At 50.1% G+C, this 20411-nt stretch overlaps 1 protein-coding gene across 10 annotated transcripts in view; it reads right to left on the bottom strand.

The window, feature by feature from the left end:
- Positions 1 to 20411, bottom strand: part of CLEC16A (C-type lectin domain containing 16A) — a 210485-nt gene that overhangs the window by 156775 nt on the left and 33299 nt on the right. For all 10 annotated transcript variants that reach the window (XR_010836636.1, XM_059036137.2, XM_059036134.2 and 7 more), the window contains 3 exons: positions 18573 to 18747; positions 17093 to 17146; positions 13739 to 13852 (listed from right to left, as the gene is read on the bottom strand). Coding sequence is in view for 9 of the 10 variants with exons in the window: in XM_059036137.2 (XP_058892120.1) it covers positions 13739 to 13852; positions 17093 to 17146; positions 18573 to 18747 (343 nt within the window). In the remaining variant the exon portion in view is untranslated. The remainder of the gene's footprint in view (positions 1 to 13738; positions 13853 to 17092; positions 17147 to 18572; positions 18748 to 20411) is intronic.

The following is a 20411-nucleotide window of genomic DNA, read 5'->3' as shown; positions in this document are numbered from 1 at the left end:
ATGCCCCCCTCATCCTCTCCTAAAGGACCCAAACGTGCTAAGTTAGGGCACCAAGATGAAGTGACTGTTTCCTCTGATCACCACTTACTCCCAGTGAATTTTAGAGCATACCATACTCAAAGCTTTTCAGAAGCAGGAAACTGAGACCAAACGCAGAGCAAAACACCACTCAGTTAGAAGCTGAGAGCAGAAATTCACATGGATAGATGTAGAAACCTCTCCCTGAGCTCTGTACAGACTGAGATGTACAGAACAACCAGCAGCACTAAGGGAAGCGGAGCAGAGTGCACCGGGTCCAGGGCTGGTCAGAGCGGTGTGAACCCCAGCTGAACCCTACATGAGCGGTGGGGCCTCTCTGAGCTTCTGGCTACTTGTCTAATAAAACATGGGGCAATTCTGGCTTCCTAGAACTAAAGGAAATCAGGGATAGAAAGTTCCTTCAGAGCCTGGCAATGCACTAAGCAAACAACAGTTACCTTCCTTTCCCTGACTATACTATACTAAAAAAAAAAAGTCAACTGTGAAAATGAATTCAAAAACTTTCCAAGGGGTCTGCTTTTCTCCATGATCAGGTGTTGGGGAGGGAGGGGGGAAGGATGCTTACCAGGGACATTTCAAACCTTTAAAATGCAACCTACCCAGTAAATAGCTGGAAATAACCTAAATGCCCATCAACAGGGGAGTGATTAGGTAATTATGGTCTGTCCATAGAGTAGGAATCCACATAGATGTTAAAAAGACTGAGGACTTTTTATATCTAGATAATGCTGATGCGGAAACAGCCCTGGGATAAAAAAGCAAGAACAGGAAACAAAGCAGAGTCCCTTTTGGGTAAAGCTTTATGATGGTATAAACACAACTTTTCCTGGAAAGTTGCATAAGAATATATTAGCATTTCATGTTTGGGGAAAGAAAGAAGGCAGGTGGTACTGTGTGTGCACACCCACAGAAGTACACTTAAGAGTTTTTCATTTCTATACCTTTCTGTTTGGTTTGAAATTTCTAATCATGTATGCATGTTAACTTATAAAAAAATTCAACAGGGATCATGTGGACACTGGAGTTACAGACTTTATTTCCCCCTCTTTTCTTCTATATTTAAAAAGCCTGATATTTTGTTGTTGTTGTTGTTAATATTAACAACATCAAGATCCCATAGTTATCATGGAGAAGCTGATATGGTGTGGCTGGGAAATGTGGGCAGGCATTCCTGATCATTTCTGCTGCTTCTCATCAAGAGTCTTTTGGCTGCTAGCCCCCCAGGAATCTCTGTGTTACACTGGACAACCTCAGATGTTCCAGATGAAAAGCCCCCAGGAGAAGGGCCATCTCACACCCCTCTGTGCTCTCCCACTAAACCAGGAACCTGGAGCAGGGCAAGCCTTGACAGGCTGCTGAATGGTGGCCTGTATCATAACACATCCAACGTGATGGAGAGAACAAGAAGAAAAGGGAGGGGGGATGAAGAAAGGAGCCTAACACCTCAGGAGTTGCGCTTAGTAGAAGAGCCAGCACAATGGAATCAACCAGAAGAAATGGGAAAGCTCACTTCAGAGTAAAAAATCAGAAGGCCTTTGGGTTTATCTTCTCATAAAGAAAGCACACCACGCATGCCTCAGAGAAAAGCCTTCTGCAAATAAGGTCTAGGTTTCCCAAAGGCCGCAGGCTCGGGTTTCACAAAGGGCTCACCTCCGGAGGCCCTGGAGCCTGAGCTGCAGGAGGCTTGGAGACTCGGGGCCCTCCTTGCTGACTCCAGAGATCCTGCCGGGTACCGGAGTGGGGGATGCAGGAGGGGAGCCTTGGGCTCTGTGGCTGGGACGTTCAGGCTGGCTTCTGGGGTCAGAGGCAGCCCAAGGCCAGCAACGCCTTCCGCCAGCCTTCATGCCTCCAACCTTTGGTCCTTGCTTCAAAGTTAAATACTCGAAAAGGTGACTCCCCAGGGGTCAGCGATAACTAAGGCCTTTCAGGGGCTGTGGGATCTGAGAACAGGTTCTGCAAGGACAGTGAGAGGGGTCAGCGGCAAGGGGTCAGGAGGAAGGACGGAAACATGCAAGGCCCGGGCATCTGAGTGGAAACGGAGAAGCAGTATCACCAATGCCACAGACGTCAAACGGAATGTCCTCCACTAGTTCTGGGTGCAGCCCTTTGAAAGACCCTGACGCAGACCGGACCAAGTTGCAATCAATCAATCGAGGATTCCGTTCACAGTTAAAAAACAAAACTATCAACTTAAAACATGTACATATACACCATGTTTTCCTGTGTTGATAGATATTTGCATGAACAGTACACAGAGCAAGGTCTGGAAGGGTACACAAACTGAAAACAGTGGTTCCTTTTGAGGAAGATACTGAGGTTGGGGGAACTTTCACTTTCTACTCTAGTCACTTCTGTATCATTCAGTTGTTTTACCCCAAGAAAGTATTACCAGTGCCATTAAAATGTAAAGAATACCTTTAAAGAATGTATCTAATGCCACTGAATTGTATACTTAAAAATGGTTAATCCATTGTAAACATTATTTGTTATAGGTATTTCACCACAATTTAAAAAAAAAAACTTTAAAAAACGGCACCTCTGAAAGAGTGGTGATTAGCTGGGGGGAGGGGCTGGGGTGCTGGTTACAGACTGAGAAGGAGCTGCATGGGATGCCAGAGATGTTTTCTATCTTGACCTGAATTACAAGCTTCCCTCGCAATCTGAAAGTAGAGCATTCCCATGAAACCTTCTGTAAGCCAGGACTGTGCAAAGCAAGAAGCAATCGCCTTAGGACACATCTTGCTAACAGATATGCAAGATAAATGGTGATAAAACACAGATGCTCACAGACACAGTAGAAAGCTATGGGGTTTGACGCTGAAGTGCTGAGTGTGGTTCCCGGGAAGAAGCTTGGTGAGGCCGCTCCCGCTGCTTGGGGTGTGCACTGCCTCTGTAACAGCTGCTGCAAAACCAACACTGTACCTTATTTTCACTTTTCACCTTTTTTTCGTAAAAGTGAAACTCCTCTTTAGATTTCTTTCAGTCTTTTGCAAAATGGTCTTCGGTAACAGAGAAGCAGCCTCAAGCAAACTTTTGAAAAGTGGGAGACGCCTGCACACATTAATGTAATCATAGGTACAAAGCCATCAAGCAGTACAGCGAAGATTACTGCACTTTTATACACTTTACTCATGTTATCCCTCGATTTAAAAAAACGTCTGCTAGAGGATTTCCAATAAATTCAGATCGTCATTATGCCCTAAATATAAGCTAGGAGCAAATCAGACAGCTTGAGAAGCTGGCTTTGCGGCAGTTGCCAGGGGGCTGAGCCCTGACTAAGCACCAGGCGCTGGGCTAGGAGCTCACAGTCCAGCCAGGAGCCGTGATGTACTGCTGTGCATCCCACATGGACACTAGGAGACAGAGGACACTGCGGGCACAGAGGAAGGAGTGGGGAACTATGCCAGGACAGGGACAGGTGGGTGGGGGAGTTTTGGAAGCCTTTGTGGCAAAGGAAATGACTGGTCTGAGTCTTGAGTGTTAGCAGGTCACCGGAATACACGGGAGGAGAGGAGAATGGTTAGAAGGCCAGCTCAGAGCTCTGGACAGTCACCTTTATTTCTGTCAAGGCCAGGACCACCTGGAGCTGGTGCATGTGGTGACAGAGGTGGTGCCCTGGGACACAGTGTGCTTGGCCAGCTCCCAGGTAGCAGCAGTGGGTGGTGCTGAGCCAGTCGGGTGGCCTCTCCAGCCAGTTGTTCAAGAAGGAGTTCGTGATGCTCACGGCCTGGGAAAAGCTGTTTGTGGCCCCTGCCTTGGCACATACAACCTGCTGAGTGGGTTTCCTGGTGCCACTCAGTGCTGCAGAGGGGAAGGGAGAAGGCAGCATGGAGTCAAGAGGCAGGCCACCCAGGCAGACTCCTGACTGAGAAGAAGAGGAGGGAGAAAGAGACTGGTGGCTGGAAGGGGCAGGTAAGGGAAAGGGCAGGTGACATGGCCCGGAATTCTGTCTGGATTTGTGGGAGCTGTCACAATGGTCAAGCTAAGAGAGCTCACCTTGCAGGCTTTCCCAGGCCTAGCCTGCTCACCGTCTGAGGAAGCAACTAGAATCCTTTTGCTCAAACAGCTTTCTAAGGGACTTGAGAACTAGGAGACAAGTTTTCCCCTAAGGAAGGAGGCAGGTCATGATGCTAACAAAAACATGTGCAGCGTAAGGGCAGATCTGAGCACAGATCTCAGACCCGCTTGCTGGCCAAGAGAGCAACGAACCTGACCAAATGAGCCTCAGTTCCCCCTTCTGAAAAACAGGGACAATGGCAACTCCATCACACGCTGCCATGGGGCTGAAGTAAGATGCTGAAGGCAAAACTGCTGGCATGACGCCTGCCACAAAGGGGCACTCTAGAAATATTTATTCACCTTCGAATATTGCCCTCCCATCCCCGCCCCGGCAAACAGATCACTAGGCTGGAAGAGATAGCAGGGGAGGGGGGCTAACTTTTAAAAACCAATCAAACTAGCAACTTACCATTCGCTGGCTTTCTGGTTTGTGAGTGGGTTAGACTCACCTCCCCAAAGTGCTCCTGGGCCCCTGGCCCCCCTCCCTGACCTCCAGCCTCTGGGCCTGCAGGGTGTTTGGCGCAAAGGCAGGGTGGGATCCATGGGGCGCTGGAGAAGTCGGAGTCCGGCTCGCTGTCCCACGCACCCTGCTTGCTGCTTTCTCCTCTACGGGCCTCAGTTTCCATGTGTATCAAATGGGTCTCACACTGGCACTTCCCCGCAGGGCTCCTGTGAGGTGCCCAGAGGTAGCAACGCGCTTTCTTGTTATTTTTTTCAGGTAATGATAACAACCATGGCTAACACCCAGTGAGCATGTGCAATGTGCCCAGCGCTGCTCTGGGCACTTGACATATATTGACTCACTTTATCCTGCAAGCAACAGAAGCGGGAGGGAGCTGCCAAGGGCGAGGGACTTGCCCTAGGTCACTGCTCATGAGAGGCAGCGGTTTGAACCTGGGAAGTGTAGCTTCAGCGCTCCCCATGTGCTCAACCATTCTGCTGCCCCACTCAAGTGTTCACTCCCTCCCACAAGCACCTGCCGAGCCTCCCCATGTGAGCCCAGGCCCCTGAAGGGTGGATGTAAAGGCCCTGCCATACCCGGGTCACACTGCCCGGAGGAGCAGGTAGCCCTGCTTGGGGACAGTCCACACATCACATCACTCACTGGGTGGCCCTCTGACCTGACAGGCATTATGGACGAGCACAGTGTGTAATTATTTCCCATTTCTGTCTCACATGCACAGAGCTCCAAATGTCACAGGGGTCACGGTGACCCAGGTTTATGCCAACCGTAACCAATGGCACTGCAGCACAAGCTTGGCATCTGGCTTTGCAGGGAAGCAGGGCTGCTAATTGCTGCCAAGCGAGCCTATGCTCATTCCAGAACGAGGTGATCAGCAAGCAAACATCAGACAGAATACACTCCTGGGTGATGTATGGGTGCGTGTGCTACATGCCAAACCCTGAGTGACATGGGGCTGCTGAGCCAAAGCCCACACACGTGTCCAGAATGCACAACTGCAGCCACATCAGCGAGGTGACTGGGCAACACAGCTGAGCTTAATGGCGAAAATAAAACCCGTGGCGGGGGAAACATGAAGAGGTAACAGGCCACTTCCATTAACAAGAGGAGCGTGGCTTTCTTCCCCACGATCGGCCAATTATCAGGGAGTGTTGTGGCGGCCAAGGCATAACCCAAAGCAGTGCGCATTTATCTGGAATCGGAGCCCTCTCGGAGCTCAGACGCCTTGCGCTGCACACAGCTGGTGCTCAGACTCTGTGGGGACCCGCAGGTCACGTCAAGATGGTGTTGGGACTTCTTAGAAAGCAGCCTCAGGGTGCTGCTGGGTCTGTAGGAGACCAGCCTCATCCCCTGTCCTTCCCCATCCCTGGTCATCTTTTCTGTCCCTCTCAACATCTAGCATTGCCTAGTCTGTCCCTCTGATGCTGCATCTGGCACTCCATCAAGAACTAATGAATGCTTGTAGGATGAATTAATCCCAAGATATTTATGATTGAAGAGGCATGTTCAACGCTCATGCAAAATAAAATATCTTGTACTCTGATTAAACAGTGACAAACCAAGCACTTAGTTGGTATTTCTTTAGGAGGAGTATTTTAATCTTGTCCTCTAAAAAAACATAATGAACTATGAAATAGTGGTGACTCTCAGTGACCTGAAATGTTCGGTCCAGAACCCCACATCTCACGCTAACCTGGAGACCATCGTTGGGGATGGTGGCAGAAGAGCACGAAGTAGAAATAGCCTGGGGACTTGGGGCTGGACGCGTGCAGTCCTGCACAATTGGGGGATGACCGAATGACCCCTTAACCCTGTTAAGTTAGCGATGGCTTCCTCATGCAGAGAATGTGATGATGACACTACCTCCATGGGTTATTAGGAGCCTAAAATGAGATGGTAAAGGAGGCGAATGGGCGTGCTCCTCGTCTGTAAAGTGAACATGTCCCCCACCCCCCGCTGACCCAGTACGTTGCTTGCCTTCTGGCCCCTCTTCCGATCCCAGATAGCCAGTTCATAACCATCGAGGTCGCTGGTCCACCATTTTCCGTGCCTTGTGCATCCCAACCCTCACCACCACCCCACTCTCATCAAGATGAGCTCCTCATCCTTCGTCCTCAGATCCAGTGTCACCTCACCTCCCTCACCGTCATCTCCCAAAGCTGTTTTCCATGTCTTCCCAGACGCAAACCTTAAATCTGTGTTGACATGCTTGTTTACCATCTGTTTCCCCACCAGGATGTCAGGACAGGGACCTCGTCTGTCCATCTTGCTTGTCCTGCAGCCCCTGAGGGCAGCACCGTGCCAGCCTGGAATGGGTGGGTGCTCCCAAAATACCGTGGTGGGGGAGGAGGGAGAGCAAGCACGCCAACCAGCCTGGCATGCGGTCAGTGCCTGACAGAGGGACGCTGCTCCTGCTAGGGACGGACCATCCATAGTCCAAGTTTCACCCAGAACAATACCGATGGCCCGAATAAAGCCCTTTCAGATTTTTTTTTTTCTTTGCTCATGAAGCTTTCAAGATTCTGCCCCCATACCTGGCTAGAGGTTCCCGGGGGGGGGGGTCCCCTGAGGTTATGAGCATCGCAGCAAGTGGTCAGCGGGCAGTCAATCTCAGGCCAGCCAGGACTCAGAACTCACGGGGGCAACCACACTGTCCGTCCTCCAGGATGAGAGTTACACCCACCCGCCATGCTGACGTGTCCTAGGTTGGGCAGTGAGTGACCGGAGTGGCCCTATTCTTAACCCATGTGCGGCCCCCCACCAGCCGCCTGTCGGGTGAAGCACCCCCCCACCCCCCGAGCAAAACCCAGTTTCCTGGATGCAGGACTTTGGCCCTGACCAGGATGGGATTTCCTTGCTCCTTAGAGATATGGTGCTTGCCGTCCCTGTTGAGATTCATTATTTCAAGACAACTGAAGTTGTCTTGCATGCCAAACACTGTGGACCCTGAGGTTAGGATGTTCCCACTTCCCCCAGCGTAAACTCCTGAGTCCTCCAATGGCATGAAAGGCACCACCTGCTTCGGACTCTCATTCCCCACCCCCCACCTCATCCCCCACCACACTCTGCCTCACCACGCTGCTGCTCTTTGCTGGTTCTGACACACCAGGCACACTCCTGCCTCAGGGCCTCCGCACTGGCTGTTCTTTCTGGCCCCAATGCAATCTACGCTCTAATGTCACCTTCCCCTATGGAGAAGTGCACCCCTCCCAAGCCTCCTAGCACAGCCCCCCTCCCTCCTCTGCTTCACTATAGCTGCTCTTCCAGAGCACATCTCACATCAGAACATGCTCTGCTGTTCATTAATAGTTTTATGGGTTCCTGTCTCTCTCTCTTCCCACTACGAGAGAAGCTCCCGGAAGTCAGAGGGTCTTTGTTTTGTTCATGGTGTCTCTCTAGTCCTAGAACACTGCCTGGTACACACCCAGTAATTATGTATTGAACAGATGAATAAATAATGCTGTCCCAGCTTCAAGGAACTCAAAGTCTAGTTAAAAAACTCAAATGCCCTAAGGGACCTGGCCACGGATAAAACTCACAAAGCCCCAGGGCACAGACAGCAGAAGTGGTGGGTGCCTCCTTTTCCTGTCCCCACCCTTGATTTTCCTGATTTCAGGCGAGACCTGGAAGAAGCCACCAATGGCTCAATGCAGACTAGGGGAGGTCTCCATTCAGCCGGGCGTGACACTGCCTCCCGCCTCCAAGCCCCCTCTGGGCGGTCTCCTGCCTGGTGGCTGCCCCAGTCTGTTCTGTGTCATGCTGCTGGGCAGACAGAAAAGCCAGCAGCTCAGGCCTGAGTCACAGAACCTTCTCCGTGCCCACCCCTGCATTACCCACTGTGTTTTGCCCTGTCAGCTCCTCCAGGCTGTGGCCATCCCGAGAATCCCTGGCCCTCCTCTGCTCCCTGGACCAGGACCAGCCCCTCAGCCCCACAGGTCAGTCACCGGTGGCCCTGGCTACAGGCCACGCCTCTGTGAGCCTCCACGCCGCAGGGCTTCCATCAGCTGTGCAGCCCCCCACTTCCACACAGGAGGAAGGGAGAGGCGACGGTTCCTATGTGGAATGTGCTGCACCCTGGATTCTCTCTGATTCTGTCAAATCCCCATGGCCTGCGAGCCAGCACTGCCACACACAGGGCTCTGCAGGCAGCAGGGGTGCCTGGGAGCTATAACCCCATTGAGGGATGATGGGCTAGATCACAACGGCCCCGCAAAAAGGGAGAATACACACAAGTTCTAGTTCTTTGTGGAAATGCTTGCAACTGTGCCAGCTAAGGCCCTTGATTTATACAAGTCTATTTTTTCCCTTTGGCGTTCCCGATCAACCCCCTCCCGGAAGCCGATTACGACTTTCAGGAAGAAGATGTGTGCTCTGGAACCAGCTTTGGTTACCCCGGGGGTCACAGGTAAGGTCAGGGGCACCGAAAGATATGGGGGAACTCTAATCCCAGCCGCAGAGGGCTATTGTGCCCGATGCATTAAATTCTCGGGGGGCTCTGCTGCCGTCTGATTCAAGCCCGGTTTGGAAAGCCAGCCGTGCACTGGCAACCCGGGGACCCAAGCCAATGATGAACTCTCTGCTTCTGCAAACACAGAAGCCAGAGAAGCCAGGCTGCTACTTTCTTAGCTGCCAGCTCCACACACTATGCCCCAGCAGAGTCTTCTGCCAGCAGAGGGTCCAGCTCCCAGGAAGGACAGGTGTCGCGGGGAGAACTGGTGGCTAACATTTTGAGTGTGCACTCACCCTTCTGGATCCCCCAAGAATCACCTGGAGACCATCCCAACCGGCTGAACTGGTGCCTATAGAGAGACGTCAGATGTTCTCATTTGGGGACAAACAAGCCTATTCTGCCCCAGAATTCTGTCCCCACTCTGAATTCAGAGCCAGCCAACCACGTGAATGCATGTTGGCTGGCTAAGAATTTGCACTTTCCAGAGTAGAATCTGGGGCCAGCCGAGGTGGAGGCCCAGCTGCACACAGAGGCTCGGCTGCTGGCACTACACAGCAACGTTCACAACCGGTGCCGTCACTGCTGTCGTCATGGCTGCTACACTTGACCCTCTGCGTCCTTGTGACTGGTCACAGGACACCTCCCTTTGGGGCACACTAAGTGTGCCTCTGTGTTAATCATCCCAAGAAGGGAGGTCCCTAACAGGGGATGCAGGGTTGTTCCAAAGCCTCAGAAACTAAGACCTTTCTGAAGCTAACATCTGCTATTTAGGCTGTGATGTCTGCCAGACTTTGGAATAAGAAAGTTATGCTGCATTTAATCCTCTCTGCAAACCCACTGTTGTGATTCTAATTGGAGAGGTGAGGACACTGAGGCCCGGAGAGGTGGACTAGCCTGCCCCGGGACACACCTAGTAAGACGAGGAGCCAGGATGTGAGGTGCCCAGGCAGCCTGGCTGCAGAGCCCACTGCCCCAGACAGAATGTGGAACAGCACCAAAAGCAACCTCTCTGCCACTCCCTCCCTGCTCTTCCTCCGAGCAAAGAGAAGGTGGCATGTGAGGGTCAGGTTCTAAGAGTCATGAAGGACATCACGGGAGCCCTTGTGACCCCACCGCCAGTTCACCCACTGAGTCATTTGTGCCTGCTGTGAGCCCCCGAGCATCTCCGGCCAGTCCCAGGACAGCACAGGCGATGCAGATGTCTCTAAGACACCGTCCCCTGTCCTCTAGGGGGGGCTGGGAAGCCCAGTGAGGGCAGGGGTCGTGTCTTTCCTGGGCACCGGTGCATCTTCACTCAGGGAATGGATGAATGAATGCAAAAACCAAGGAAGCGATTCCACAGAAACAGAGGATGAAAAAAGTCCCTTCAAAAACAAAAAAGTACCTACAGGTAATGATGCATATCCCATAATCTAATCTGTATGTTCATTTTGCAAAAATAATGAGATGTTAGCAGTTTCAGAATGAGTGTTCTCTTACTCTGCTTCCCCCGACAAGAAATACTATCTGCTCTGCATTAAAATTATAGCAAGAATTATCCCTTAGCAGGAACCATATGATTTGAATGCACAGATGAATTTCAATTAGACATTTATCTAACCATGCTGATGTGTTTTCATTTTAACCCTAAATTACAGACTTTTCAAATAACTCTACTCTCCCCTCTGCTTCTCTCTCTTCAATTTTGGTTTGGTTTTGTGAAATGTCTGCTGGTAAAATGAAGCAATACCAGTAACTTATCTACAAATTACGGGAAGGAGAAAGTAGGTTAAAAAAGACCAAGAAACTTAAAACAAGCATGATCAAACCACATCCGAGTTAGGCAGGAAACAATAGGAGACAGTTCTTGCTCAGAGGGAAGGAAGATAAATCTTACCAGGACTATTGTCAAACAAGTCATAGATGAGATAAACTCTTCCCGAATTTCAACTGCAGTCATCAGAATAGACAAACTTCGACTTTGCACCCAGGGAAAGGCAATAACCGGAAGTAGAAGGCTGACACTTTCACTTGGGCTGGCAATTCCTTCCTCACTCAAAAGAATCTCATTTTCAGTTCAGGCGTCCACCACACGAGCGCCATGCATTTATCACAGTGGAGGCAGAAACCCATCCCAAGGGGAGGCCATTGGGAAAAAGAACAGATCTCCTAGACAATCCCGCCAATTACAGGGTTCAACTAAAGTGGGTATCCTAAGCTGAGAGGTCACCAGTAACTTCCTGCAATTTGCTTTTGCTCCAATTGCAAATCCCCCATGTAACAATGTCAATATCCTGCTTGTGACACTGTACTAGTGTTTTGCAAGATGTCACCACTGGGGGAAAACCAGGGAAAGGGTAAGGGATCTCTCTGTATTATTTCCTGCAACTGCACATCAATGAATTGCAATAAAAAACCCCTGCAAACCGAAGCACCCCAACAATCTCTGGGTCCACCTCTTGGAACACCAAGTGTAACTTCAGCAGCGAGGGTCTTACAGGGTCTTATAAACATTCTGCAATGAGCCATTAGCAGTTATCTTGGGCTCTGGAAATCATGTGACAAAACAAAGTCCAAAGGAACCCACTCCATTCCGGTCTGTTATTAACATAAATGTAGTATGAGTTAGCGGCAGGCTGGGTGGGGGCAGACTGGGCTAATCTGACGGCAGACACATGGTCATATGATGGGGGTGGCTTCTGAGGAGCTTCCTGCAGGAACATATGCACAACTGGGACCAGATCTTCTGACTGTTCCAAGACCATCCTGAAATCTGGACTTTCATGTGAAACTTCCCAAATGTTAAAGTTGGCGAGTCATAAAATTTTCTTTCAAACACTGTGAAGACCAAACCAAACAGCTCTGAGGGCCAGACTGCAACCTGTTAAGCACTTGATGGGCGCTTTAAATCTATCTTCTCCCCATCCTCACCACGGGCCTCCCGAGTGGGACCTACACTCACTGTTTTCTAAATGGGGTAAAACGACTTGCCCAGGGTGACCCACTGTCTGGAGGGGTCCTCAGCCGCCCTGCCTGGAGGTCCTGCTGATTCTTCTGACTCAATGTTCCATTACTTGCACTCATTCAGCAAAAGCGAGTTTAAGAAAGTTGCAAAGAAATATCTCCAGCTGCATCAACACTAAGTCAACTCCACATTCTCTAGCCCATGTGTTGTCACAACATGGACCACTAGGGGAGTCCTTCCTATTCATCACTCGTCACCCCCATCACTTCCAGGTTAAATCCTCTCACCAAACACTACTCCTTCCTTTTAGAGCACATATAAGACTTGAGACAGTACACTTGTTTGTAAGCTTAATCAAAATCTGTCTCTCCTGCTGGACTGTAAAGCTCCAGCGTGACAGAGGCTATCTAGGTTTTGTATATCCCCAGAGCTAGCATGATGTCTGAGCCAGAGAAGGGGCTTAATAAATACTTCTTGAATGAAGAAAAGAAAGGATAGGCCAGACAAGAACCATGACAAGGCCCCATTCAATTCAGCTGAACTAATGCCACCACCAATGAGGACAGAAAGTTTCTGGAAACCTTTTCAGAGGCTCTAATGAGCCTTAAAAAGCACAGTGGCCCGGCCAAGACACTGTACACCGGAAAAACCAGAAGGGCAGGGGCCTCTTGTAATTGTACTCCATGCAGTGCTGGCCCTTCACGCTCGGGGATCACTCTCCACCCACTCGCTCAGATATGACCACAGAGTCAACTGCCCAAGGGTAAGCCCAGCCCCTTCACCTGTGTGCCGACTGAGAACGGGCTGCAGAGACAGAGCTCTCATGAAACGGCCTTTGTGTAAACACCTCTCATTTTAGACGTGGACGCGGAGCCTACGCGGCAGCAGATTCAGTGACAGACAAGACGCCTGCTCAGAGCAGGTAAGACCTTTAATGAGAAGGAGCCAGGAGCAAGGGCCTTCCAAGCAGCGGGTAGGGTTAAGGGCACAGGTGTGGAGGGAAGAAAGCACAGGGCACGCTGGGGAAAAAGCAAGCAGGGCCAGGACTGAGGTAGCCTGGAGCTCAGTGTGTGTGTGAACAGGATCGGAGGAGGGAAGGCAGGCAAGACACAGGGCCAAGCAGGGAAAGCCTCGGGAGAAGTCATCACCCTGGTCATCAGGGTTTCCCTTTAGCAGAGCACAAACATGCACAAACCACAAACATGCTGTTTAGGCCACAGTTGGTGATAGTTTAAAACTTGGGAGTATCTGCCTAAAAATGCAGCTTTCCAGTGTCTCTAGAAACATGAGAAAACCTGGCAATACGGCATCCACGTTCCTGCAGAACAACTGCAGGCTGGGGTGAGCAATGGCTGCTCACAAGGGACATATACACCCTCCAATTTGTCACAGTCCCCACTGCTCCCTACTACCTTCTCATGGGGTCTGTGTCATTCACAGATGCTCCCTGCCCATCCTCTGTAGATGCTGGTGCCTCGGACAAAGTATTCTCTCATTCGGACCCAATAACAGTGTCTCACAGATACACAACCTGAGGCCCAGAAAGGGACAATTCCACATTCAATAACATATGCTCAGTCACATCCACTCTTAGCACCCGACCCCAGATTCTTCTGGGTAGGCATGTCAAGACTGATTAGGTTCCCTGAATCCCAGACCAGCTTATGCATCATCAGTGCTGTAATAAGCAGAATGCTGGTTTCTGGTTTTAAAGAAACACATTAACAAAATGAGCAATGGCTTTTTATCAGGGTCTCGAGACAGTCCCCCACTAATGACTTACACAGCTTCTCTGAACATCCTGTTCGGGCTTAGTGTACGTCTCAGACAGATCGCCGTTCAGAATGACTTCAGCTAATGAGTTCACCAGGGGTGCGTGATGTATAATTAGGAAGACCTGGTGAGGGGAAAAAAAAATGGGATGCATATTAAAGTGTGCAGACTTTCAACCTCTGCCTTCCTTGATCTGAAACAACAAGGCTGGGCTACATGAGTCTCAGCAGCAATCCCGGTGATGCAAAACCCAAAGAATGGGTCACATGTGGGAGAAACCAGTTATACTCTTCTCCTTCTAGGGTTGGGCCCTCCTTCTTTCAGACTGTTACCTATTTGGCTGGCTGTTCTTCGGTGGAAGGAAGTGCATTAAAGCGAGACTGTCCCTCAGGCCGGCTGCAGCTAAATCTGGCTGAAGTGGAGCAATGTGGGAAGGGAGCGCCAAACCCACACCCTCCTTCCTCTCCACAGGCATTTCGGTGTCAAATCCAATTAGGATAAGACTAGGAGGCACCGGCCCAGCACTTCGGTTACATGGAAGAAGGGGCTGGTGAGCCCTGTTCCAATCAAGGACTTGGCAGAGGATGTCTATGCGGAGATCTCATCCCTGGAATGAGCTCTGACCCTTGCGGTGGGTTTGAGCACACCAGAATTCCAGGGCAGCACAGGGAGGTGTGGAAGCCATGGGGAGGAAAAGCCACACAGCCCAGAGACAGACCGAGTTGTGCCAGGAGGCAACATCAGAAGGTGCTGGGCTGTCTGGGATGGCCCGGCCACCCCACCCTGCTGCCCAGCGTTCAGAGGAATGGCTTGAGGAATCAGGGTACCGAAACCGCCTTGCAAAGCTGGCTCAGACACACCTGTTGGTTTCTTTTAAAATGTAAAGGCAACATGGTACCACAGTGCAGCGTGGGATGTACCGACCATCTGTATATCAGAGGGTGTGTGCGCCCATTTGTATTTGCTTATATATACAGGGAACAGGGTCTCGAATCCTCGGCACTACTGTCAGGCGATACATCTTTGCTGTGGGGGGCTGTCCTGTGCACTGGAGGATATTTGGCAGCATCTCTGGCCTCTACCCATTAGATGCCAGCCGCAGCCCCTCCCCCAGGCGTGACAACCAGAAATATCTTCGGACACTGCCAGACGTCCCCCGGGGTGGGGCGAAATCGTCACCAGTTGAGAATCCCTGGCAGAGTTCTCCCCGTCTCTGGAAGGACCCGGGAAGACCCTGTAACTATAGCTGTCTTTGGGGAGAGAAATCAGGAGACTGAACAAAAGTAAAAAGGCAGCTTGGTTTTCACCTGTTTGAACTTTATAACTTAAAAAAAATATTGTAAAAAAAAAAAAAAGGAAAGGCGTAAACTAAAACACTGGCTGCCTCTGGGGAGTGGGACTGGGTGTGTGGGGGACAGAGGTAAGAGGGAGATTTTTCCCTACATGTTATTTTGTACCGTTTGAGTAGGGTGAATATATTGTTCAAAAAAATAAATACAATTCAGATTAAAGGTACAGGCAGAATAGACAAATGTGATACCTACCTAAAAACAACAAAAAAAGCACACCTGTTTTTAAAACACCCAAGAAACGCTATCATAGACTAGAAAGGATGACCAGATGGGTTAGCCCACATCCAGGGCTGCGGCAGGCATTCAAGCAAGGGTGACTATGATGGTGATGAAGGAATTCAGTCCACAAACATTCAGTGAGCACCTGCTAAGGCCTGTGTGACAAAGGCCGGTGTGGACACACATGGTGATCGTTCCCTCCTGGGCTCTGGACGGAGAAAAGCCTGGGGAGGGCCGGTCACTGCAAGGTACGTGGAAGTGTGTGCGGGCCAGACTCGAAAGGCTAGGCCAGCCTGTCCGAGTCATGTTCTTGTCCCCAGTGGTGGTTTAGTTTCAGCTGGACAGCATCCTCGTCACACCAAATTAACATCGTTAATGTGAATTTTCTTGGTTTAGTAGCGATGCTTGTAAAATAATTTGCAAGGACGTTCTGATGTAGAGCTTAATTAAGGACTGGGATTTATACCCAATTCGAGGTTTTCACACATTCGGGCAACGTGATGATAAAGCTCCATGGAAATGCAGGGGAGCGAGAGCCCTTTACTCAGGCTGAGAAACGCCAATGACAATGCTTTTTGTGAGAGACTGAAACAAGTAATTAGGTGCCTGAGCTGCTGGTCCTCCACGAGGAAAGCAGGAGAAAACGGGTTCTCGGAGAAAAAGTGTGTCCTGATCCCCGTGCTCCTCGGGGTGCACCAGCAGCTGAAGGGTCCTGGGGGTGCTTGCCATGGGATTCCTGTGGCTCAGCATCTGGCCTGCTCAGGTCCTGCCAGAATCCCAAGCAGGAGAAGCTGGCGGATTTGTAATGAGGTGGCGGAAATTGCTGCCAGGAGGGCCTGGGGCTTGCACAGAGCTCCATCGCACAGAGGGGCATTCAAGAGTCGGCGTGCAGCTCTGAGCAAACAGAGACCCCAGAACAAGACTCCAGGAGCAACGTGAGCCGGCCACATGCGGATCCTGGTTGGCCCGGCCACTGAGAAGAGGCCGGGTCTGCATCTCTCTTCTCAGGCCAACAGGAGACAGACCCACCTCAAACTCGAAATGGCCCAGGGACCAAGTGAGAAGGACATGCTCTCAGCAAAGCAAATAAATACCTGAGCCAATGCAAAAGTAGGAACAGAGCTCTGGTCAAATGTCTGACTACTTGACAGTCTAATGAGATGGCCTGAGAGTCTGGACTGCTTGTAATAAAAATATTTTTAAAGTTATGTAACTGGGTCACCATGGAGTTTTTCCCTTCTTGTAAATATTATATAATTACGAAAAGGAAACACACTTGTTTAAGAGGGCGAGGCAGACAAATTGGCTCAAGACACAAATCTGGGTGCTAAGGCTGCTACAAGACACCTTCCAGAAGGTAATCTGGGAACTAGAACCATGACAAAAGCCTTTAAAAATAGCCTCATTAGTAGAAGTTTGTTAAACCACGGTTGCTGTGTGTGTACACACACTAGGTCCTGCAGTTTGGGGCTTATTTCAATATGGCCGAGAACAGGGGTCACCCAGCCCACATTACCAGGGTATTTAGAATACTCCTTGGTTGTTTTGGAAACCTCAGGCCCCATAGTAGAAACCAATTACATATGTGTCAGGTTTGATTTATTTCTCCTTAAATTTCCAAGTACTACCACGAAGAAGATACATAGCACCTCTACTCAGTGTCGTTATTTTATTTCAAGATGGGGGACACAGAGAGAGAAGATGGGGCAATGTGGCCTGGGAAATTTCTGAAAGGCAGCAGCACTCCAAGGACCCCCAATGTGGTGGGGACACAGGTGAACGATCAGACATACCTGGGACAGAAGGTAGAGAGAAACCGGCAGGCTGATTTTCGGTCGTTCTCCTCCCTGGTGAAGGTTGGGGGAAAGAGACAAGAGAAACCTGGGTTACACATATGAGCAGCACAAAATCCACGAAGACAGAAGCCATCTGTCTGAAGGAGCAGCGCCCAGCACCCCGACTTCCTCCAAGACCCTAAGGTTCTTCTTTCCTGGTGGCAAAGTCCACCCTGCAAAATAAGCTCACAACCTAATCCTATCCGATACCATTTGCAAGGCCGCTATTCTTCCACCTGAGAAATCTTTCACCATGAGTCACGGATTAGAGGCTGGACCAGAGAGAAGAACTAGCTCCTTAAATTACTAAGAATGTTAATTTCCCCCAGCTTGGGCACGGAGAGCCCGAAGCCCAGCATGAGAGGCCCCAGGGGCCTGTTCTCAGGAGAGGGGCAGGGAGAAGTTGAGGCACTCTGGCCTCTGAGAAGCCCCTCATTTGTACTGGGCTTCAACAAGCTCCATCTCCTACCAACCCTGTGAGGATCTTCAAGACCCTTGTTTTGCTCAGGCAGGTTGACTGCCTCATCCAATGTCGCAGAATGAGGAAAGGGAAGAGGCAGAGTTTGAACCCACATCTGAAAACTCCAATTCCCATGCTTTCTCTCTGCCTCCTAGAGCCGCAGCTGGCAGGATCTCGTTAGGGTTGCTTTATTCACTTATTTTTAACAAGAAGCCCCATGTTCCATCTCCAAAAAGAAAGCTATACCTCCCTGGGACACATCTGCAGAGGCTGAAGCCCCTGCCAAGGCCTCTGCCCCTTAACTCTTAGAGGCACTGGCCAAAGGTCTCCCCTCCTTGAAGTGGCATTTCTCACGGGGGCACCGAGAACCACCAGCTCAGAATCACTTGCAGGGCAGGTTCCCGGTCCACTCCAGACCCACTGAGCCAGCATCCCTGAGAGGAGGGAGAGGGTATCCGAGGATGTGCACTTGAACAGGCTCTATCCCCACAGGGCTTCGAGCCTGTAACTGTGGACAATCACTGCCCTGGGATCTTTTCCTAGGTGCATTCCATCCCCTCCTGTCCATTCTGTGCAAGTTTTGTGGCTGGCTGGATCTCCTCCAAATCAATTAGCTCTGGCAACTATCCGAAAAAGTTACCAGGGATGAGAACACTTCAAGAGAAGGATACATAGAAACCAAAAGCCTGAATGTGTAGAGGTTTCCTGTTTCCTTCTGATGTCAGTAATCTTTTCTCATTCATTTACAGTCTACACACAGACACACACGCACACACACATGCATACTCATATACTCTGTCTCTCTCTCTCCCTCTCCTTCCACCCCTCTCAGGAAATAAGAGGAAAGGAAAGGGAAGCCAGCGTGCTGTGCTTTGAAAAGAAGCTCCCTCAGGCTCAAAGCCTTGGTCCCTTGCAAAGCCCTGTCCTATTGGGGTGACTGCTCTTCCCCTCCTACAGACGACTCTCAGACCGGCCCACCTTGTCCTGGTTCTCCAGAGAGTACACGTAAAGCGGCAGGAAGAGCCTGTTGAGCAGGTGGTCTGTGAGCACGTCGTTGAGGAACTCGCAGTTAATGATCAGGATGTCATTGAGATAGTGCAGGTGGTCCAGATGCTCAGCCACCAGGTCACTCAGCTTCCCCCGATTCCGATGCCTGCCGGGAGAAACGCCCATCTCAGCCCGGACGCCAAAGCTCAGAGCCTAGAACCAATGGCCTGAGACTTAGGTAGCAGGTGGCACTTCATTCACAAACAAATATTTGAGCCAGTCTTGAGAGACACCCATCCTGGCCCTACCAGTGGATTTCAGAAAGAGAGAACGGACAGGTCTGCTGCATTCAATTTTAGGGGACTCATGGGGTCCCCCCACTTTCTGGGGGCCTCAGTACAACTCACCCCACTATCACCACAACAGCCCAAAACAAAAGGGGTAAACAAAGCAAAACCCAATGAAGCTCTTAGCAAGCCATTTCAAACAAGAGCAGCCACTAGTCCAAGTGGCAAGATCTCTTGGATCCCAAGATAAGCAGCATTAATGGAACAATAAATCCTCGATAATTAAAATGCTCCAGAGGAGTTCTGAAGAGAGAAGCAGGCCTCAGCAGCTGTGTCCGACCCACAGGCCCCGTCTGTGTGGGGGGCACAGCGCAAGGATGTGACACCCCACCCCAAGCCCCAGGAGGCCCTGCCTGTTTCCAGTGAAGCAACAGGCACTGGGGCCGCCAGGCCCCAAGAGTGGATCGGTCTCTGCCAAGGACGAAGCCTTGAAACAGCCGATGGGGCACCTTCACCTCCCCCAAAGTGTTATCTGTTGCAAAGAGCAATCTAGCTACCATAAGACCTTTTATTTTTATTATGATTATTACTCAAGTAATAGGTGGTCATTGTAGAAGACAGACAAAGAAAACAAAAGCAAAAAGAAATCAAAGTCTCCTAGTTCCACCACTAACAGATAATATTATGTTATTTCCACGTCCCTCTATAGTCACATCTAAAAGGCAGATGTTACATGCCTATCCATCTAATCCCATATGCTTTAATAAAAAATAAGGACAGGATCAATTTTGCTTCTTTTACATAATTTTGGATAATTATTCCTTATTATGCTTTAATAAGATGTTTAGTAAATATTTATAGCAAATACACATTGTAAAGCCTAATAGTATAATGAGCACCCATGAATCTACCTCCCATGAGACCTAGAACATTTATTTATACACAATGTTTTGCGACCCCTCCCCCGCACTTAATAAGATACTGTGTTCATTTTTCTTCAGCAGTAATGCACTTCACTTTTTTTTTTTTTTTTTTTTGTGGTACGCAGGCCTCTCACTGCCATAACCTCTCCCACTGCGGAGCACAGGCTCCAGACGCGCAGGCCCAGCGGCCATGGCTCATGGGCCCAGCTGCTCCGCGGCATGTGGGATCCTCCCGGACCGGGGCATGAACCCGTGTCCCCTGCATCGGCAGGTGGACTCTCAACCACTGCGCCACCAGGGAAGCCCTGCACTTCACTTTTTAAACCTTTAGTTTAAAAAATATCTAAGTAATACATGCAGATGGATTTAAAAATCGAGTAGTACTGATGAGCTGATAATAAAACGCAGCAGCTCCTGGCCTCGCCTCCCCAACCCCTGCCCACTCTCCAGAGGAAGCGGTTTTCAACTCTTTTAGGTGTTTCTGTGGACGGTTCCTCCTGTATTTCTATAAAATCTACGAGGACCTCTATTTTGCGACTGAGCCATTTGAGATGTTACATAATGACCTCCTTTTATTGTGTTCCCTCCACAATTCCCCCCCCAGCAGTCATCAGCAACTG

The sequence above is a fragment of the Kogia breviceps genome, chromosome 14 (assembly GCF_026419965.1).
Source record: "Kogia breviceps isolate mKogBre1 chromosome 14, mKogBre1 haplotype 1, whole genome shotgun sequence".
Taxonomy (NCBI): Eukaryota; Metazoa; Chordata; class Mammalia; order Artiodactyla; family Physeteridae; genus Kogia; species Kogia breviceps.
This window is presented reverse-complemented; position numbering and strand designations above follow the sequence as displayed.